Source organism: Crassostrea angulata, unplaced genomic scaffold, assembly GCF_025612915.1.
Source record: "Crassostrea angulata isolate pt1a10 unplaced genomic scaffold, ASM2561291v2 HiC_scaffold_167, whole genome shotgun sequence".
Taxonomy (NCBI): Eukaryota; Metazoa; Mollusca; class Bivalvia; order Ostreida; family Ostreidae; genus Magallana; species Magallana angulata.
The window spans coordinates 559,440-565,439 of NW_026441720.1; the positions used below are offsets into that span (position 1 = coordinate 559,440).

Below are 6,000 nucleotides of genomic sequence, written 5' to 3' on the forward strand. Positions count from 1 at the left end.
GAAGAAAAAATCATTGAATAAATGACAAATTAATTTGCAAAGGTGGGGTTAAAAACCGCCACAACTGAAAGACCTTGGTCTTGAAGGACCCCACCCGAGGAAAAAACGAGTATCTATCTATCTATCTATCTATCTATCTATCTATCTATCTATCTATCTATCTAATCTTCATCAATCCATCTGCTTGATTCATATATGCCAGAAAGAGTCTTAAACATTTGTTATAATTTGATTGTAGAAAATTATATGAAAAATTGCAAAAAAGTGTTGATAATGATGGTGAAGGAAAAGCTATCAAGATGATGATACCACTGAAAAGTAAAGGTACAATTTAATATTTGACAACAATTGTTTTATTTTTTTCAGCTGTTGTAATACAAATGTACGTTGTCATAAAACATTAACCTTATCTGCCATTCTTATTACAAACAGTTTGGATGTAGTTCCAATTTTATTCCTATGTAAAGAAGTCTATTAACCGACGTAGAATAGAACGGCAGTTCTTCTCATTGATCAATAAAGGAAACTCGTAGTGTTGCTGATATAAAGAAACTTTCAAATTTATACAGAGTAGCATTCAAATCATAAATAATGGTTAAAAACAAGAGAAGAAATGTAATAAAAAAAAATTTTACGCTGTTGCATCTTTTAGGTAAACCCTACTTTTTTTTTTTTTTTTTTTTTTTACATATATGCACCTGAAGTATTCAATTAATCATATGTTGCACTAGCACCAATGCTCGCATCGGAACTCATTGTAACGGTATCATTACAGAATCAAACAATGATTGTTTTGATTATTATTTGAAGATATCAGAATAGATTGTGCAGTAGTATATTAGTTTATCAATTAATATATTGATTTTATATTAACTGCATGAATTAAAACTATAAAATATTAGCACGATCTTTGTCTACAAAAACAAAGAATTGAAGAATTTTGAAGACTGTATCTCGCTCATGTTATAACAGCCATCATCTAAACTTGGTTCTTCTTTACAAAAAAACCTTTATAAAGCATTTTTATGCATTATATACAAGAAACAACAAAGTTTAGCTCAAATCGTGACTATGTTCCTTCAAAGCACGTAGATCTCGTAAGGTATATAAATAATGTATATATAGATTTATCCATTTGATACGTACTTCAAATCATAGTGTCAACTTTTGTTGAATTGTTGGAATGTTTTGTAGAATCAAGTGATGAGAAATCTGTGACCCAAAAAGCTGAAGAATATGCTAACACATCATTTATGAAGTAAACCACTACAACCGGAATTTGTCTGAATCATTCTTTGAAGTATTGCAAAAGATGTCTTTGTCTTCTTATTGACCATGTAATGGTTTAATGACTAACATACATGAATATTACATGAATGTACAGTAATGACGTTATGTCGAATAAATGTTTATTAGTGTTCGAAGTTCAAACTTGAAAGGCTTTCATTGTTTTGTATAATTAATTCTTATCCCATTTATTGCATTTTACCTGTATGAATTTCAATCATTTACTTGTTCCATATAGAAAGTATGGGATTTGTACACTAATGACTCTCAATCCCCCTCCACCCAACACAATAAACCACAAAAATAAATTTAAAAAACCTTCACAAGACTTCGTGATAAGTGAAAAAGTGAAAAAATTACGCCTTTTAAGGCCCTACCCCAAAATATATACTGAAAATAACACTGTACATAATACCTTATTAACCATATAAATATAATACAGCTGAACAGCTGTAGCCTATCCACATGATCAGATCTGAAATGATTTATTAAGTTTTCAATATTATTATTGAGATGCAATACAAAATATTTTACACCTAAGATTTATTCCACAATTTGTGTTTTAGTCTGTTTTGAAAACCCCTAATGACTTATTTCTGGGACGTTCTAATGTTGTAAAAGTTTACGCAATTTATATATGTAAAAAACAGGATAAAGAGTCTTTTCGCTGAAATTCTTAATATGAAAATATTGCGTTTTAAATCTAAGTTTTGAAAATTAAAAGTGCTGTAGCAAGGAATCAATCAAACAACAATTATGTTAATAATTGTATTTATGAGTTGAATGCTATAATTTTATTTGCTTATTTATTGTATTTTTCATGTTTATGTTTGATTAGTTATGTTGCATTTCTTTCCCAGGCCTTGTAGAGGTCGTTGGCCATATTATGTAATTTCCCTGCAGTGGTCACTGTCCACGTCTATTTTTAGCCCAAATTCCTACTCTAAAAACCTCCCACTGACCTATTATGTAATTGTTAAAAATTCCATGGTGTAATTCTCCCCATATTAAATTTAATAGCCAATCAAATTTAACGATATGGTCACGTGGTTTGATGCGGTCAGTATCTGACCAGTGAGAGTAGGGTCATTCTGTCTTCATCTCTGAGAGTGTTAGCACGAGTAATGTTTTGATACACCCACCACCATCCCCGTTTATCCACTCCAATATTCGAAAGTTGCATACATGTACAAAATATTGTTATTTTGCATATGGCATATTTTATTTTTGAGGTGCCATCTTTTTGCTGGTTTTGTATATATTGTATATAATTTTGAACAAAATATTGTTTTTCTGTATTTTAAGGGGATCAGCATATTGATAAGTTAACATTTAACATTTTGTGTGAACAGTTTTGGGTTTGATCCCCTACTATGTTGTTAATATTTTTCTTTACTTTCGTCATTTTTAATAAATGATATATTTCATCAAGCACAAGTGTTGAGTTCATTTATCAGACAGCAAACACGGAGCTGCGGTGAGGTTGTGCAGCATGAAAAAACATAAATGCTCTTAAGATCTATTCTCTTTATATTTTAGTATATCCCCTCTATTTTGAGGTCATGTTGTGTTAAACTTCTTATGGACCAAGCCTTAAATGAAAATTACGACTTACCGCATTGATTTTGGAAACAAATGATGACAGTGTATAAAGTCGTCATAAATTTTGTTAATAGCATGAGAAATAAAGACCAAGAGTAACGCTGAAAACCTGTAATAGTACCTTTTATTATAATAAAACGGGAGATTAAATTCTAATTCTAGATTGACAAGTTAAAAATGACAATAACAAACCGTCAACCATCTCAAAAATCCATAAAACGAAATACAAATCCAAAGCAGAGCAACACAGACGTCTAAAAAGATAGAGGTAGGATCAGGTGCCTAGGAGGAGAGAGCCCCCACTGCTGACAAGTCACACCCGTCGTGTGCTCTTTGTCGTAATGGGGAAAAACCGGAAAAGTCCGTAGACAATTAGGTGATTAATTATGATATAACAATAAGTACGAAAAACGTCAGTCAGCATGCGACCCAGTTGAAGATTGTACTGACAAAGTCGTATCGACCATAGAACTTACGAAAAGAGGACTTCAAACGAGATTGTTGATAGTCCTGTTTTATCAACTTGTTTGTCAGTAGTTTGCCTCGCCTTAAAAACTGTTCATACGAAGAGCATACCCTTGTGTATCGATTTAACTGAGACGAAAACAACATCTGCAGGTGATGAAGGTATATTGCTACATAACTAAGGAAAGATAACTTTATAAAAAATTGAAGTCATCGCGTTTATCATAAAGTTTTGTTGTTAGGTTACCATCACTGTCCATTTCCAGTAAAAAATTCAAATATGAAATAGATTACGCAGACTCTGTGGTATCGTTTATTTCAAGTTAATGGGATATATCTATATCGAGTCTACATAAGTATGGAAATAACAATTGTTAATTGATAATACGTCGTCGATAAACCAGAATGTTGAGTTGAAGGCCACAGCGAGTGATATATTTTTTTCACGTAGAAGTTTTTGAAAAAAATCTGCTTTATAAGAATACAAAAATAAGTCTGTTAACAATGGGGCACAATTGGTACCCATGGAAATTCCAACAAATTGTTACAGGGTCTGCGTCATCTGTTTCATATTTAATATATTTTAATGGAAATGGACACTGATGGTAAACTAACAACAAAACGCGATGACTTCAATTTTTCTATAGTCAACTATCCTTACTTATATAGCAATATACCTTCATTACCTGAATATTGTAATTTTGTCTCTCAGGTAATTCCATACACAAGTATATAACAAGACTACTATAGGCTTTGATTTTTTAAGGCTTGTACTTGTTATAATAAAGAGTCACAGAAAGTTCATAATGATTGGAGATGGGGTTGGGGTAGTTGAAAAGTACTTTGATATCTTTCAGAAAACATTTAAAAAAAAGAAACTTGAAAAGAAGAATCGGGGAAACAATAATTTGTTTAAAATAAGTTTAAATCAAGATATTGTAAAAGTCGTTTGAAATTCTAAATCGGTGAAACTTTATTTAACATGTTAGCGAAAGAAAACTGATATATAAATGAAATAAATTTCTAAATTATTGTATTTGAAAAATCTAAATTTTAATAAGTAATTGCTTAACTCAATACAACGGTTTTAAGCTCCCTTTTGCAAAAAGCTGCAGTGAATTTTACTATATAATTTGTCGTCAGTCTGTAAGTTTGTAAAAATTTACAGTTTTTACTTTTCCAGGATCTCACGACCAATTTCAACCAAACTTGGCACAGGGCATCAATATGGAAGGAAAATCTTATTAGTAAAAAGAGCATAACGTTTTTCATAGGGAAAATAACTATGAAGCTGTAAAAAAGTGTCCCACTTAATATCTTTTTTTCAAGGACAAAAATTGCTATTATATTCAACAAAGCTTTGTGAAAACGCATTTTGAAAAATTGAAGCACTTTAAAAAAAATATCAAAATAATAATAATAATGTTTTAGTTTTAGGGCAAATTAATTAATGCACTCAAAATTGCACTCTTCAAAGCGCGTTGATAATGTTGATATTAACGCATTTTCATAAAAATTAAGCAGAATTCACTTGATATTCTTAAGACTTTTATATATATGATAAATTATTAGTATAACCAAGTTTAGCTCGATGGGATATTCATGAAAGAAAGTCTTTTCTTTTAAGTGTAATTGTAAACTTTTAAAAAAATGTTATGTACAGATTTATGTTTTTCAAAATCATATAAGTTGCGAAGATTTATGGTGTGCGTTTATGTTTCATGTTGTTACATGTAAATTGTTAAGGCTGAAGACATAAATGTTATTTTTATATCTTACATTAAGTATAGCATATTCTGGAGATGAAATATTTTCTTAACGGTACACAGTTTTAGTCATTGCCGTGTATGCAATTAGTGTACTGTTTATGGATACGGTATTAAATTCGATATGTTTTATAAAATCCAGGTTTTTATTATTGCTTTGAATAATTAATCAAATAGCTGATCCAGAGGTAAGAAATGATATTTGTTTGACTGAAAAATGTCGTCGCTTTCATGAAACGTATTTGTTTCTTTAATTTTTATTTTCAAGTTTTTTAAATGATGTTGCACGATGTCCTCAACTTTTTGGCATATAATTACTGTTTCATACGACTAAGCCTCTAATAGATACTGATTTATCCGACGACAAATACAAGACAGACAGCCATCAAGTCAAATGCCTCGTAAAAGCACAAGAAAGGCAACCAAAACGTACGAAAAAAACCGGCAAAACGAATTAGAACGCCGAGCCGAAGGATTATCGAGGCTACATCGGCTGCGAGCGAGACCAGTGATGCACCATGCGCTCCTGCATCAAACAGCGGAGGGGAAATGCTCAACGTCAGGCTGAATCATCTACCTTCAGCACCAAAGGTCTTTCCACTGCCGTCATCGGACCGCCAAAGCGGCAGCAGACAGTCTCGCCCTCAGGGTCAGTTAAACCCCTGTCACACCGGAGCTGCGTCCTCACGGCGATCCCGCTGCGTCCTTAAATAATGTAAAACGCCAAGGTAAACGCCGTGACAGCGCCGTAAGATCTCCAACAGCGCCACGAGAGCACCGTCGGCGCGCTAATGGAACGCAGCTAATCGCAGTGTAGACGCAGTGATAAGTCAATTGCGCTTGCACGGATACCTTTGGGATCTCATTGCGTCTCTATCGC

At 32.4% G+C, this 6,000-nt stretch overlaps 1 protein-coding gene across 1 annotated transcript in view; it reads left to right on the forward strand.

The window, feature by feature from the left end:
• LOC128169660 (hemicentin-1-like) overlaps positions 1-1,344 on the forward strand; it is a 209,341-nt gene extending 207,997 nt beyond the window's left edge. Inside the window, exons 14-15 of the mRNA XM_052835765.1 lie at positions 239-324; positions 1,195-1,344. Of these exons, the coding sequence (XP_052691725.1) occupies positions 239-324; positions 1,195-1,262 (154 nt within the window). The 3' untranslated portion in view covers positions 1,263-1,344. The remainder of the gene's footprint in view (positions 1-238; positions 325-1,194) is intronic.
• The last annotated feature ends 4,656 nt before the right edge of the window (positions 1,345-6,000 follow it).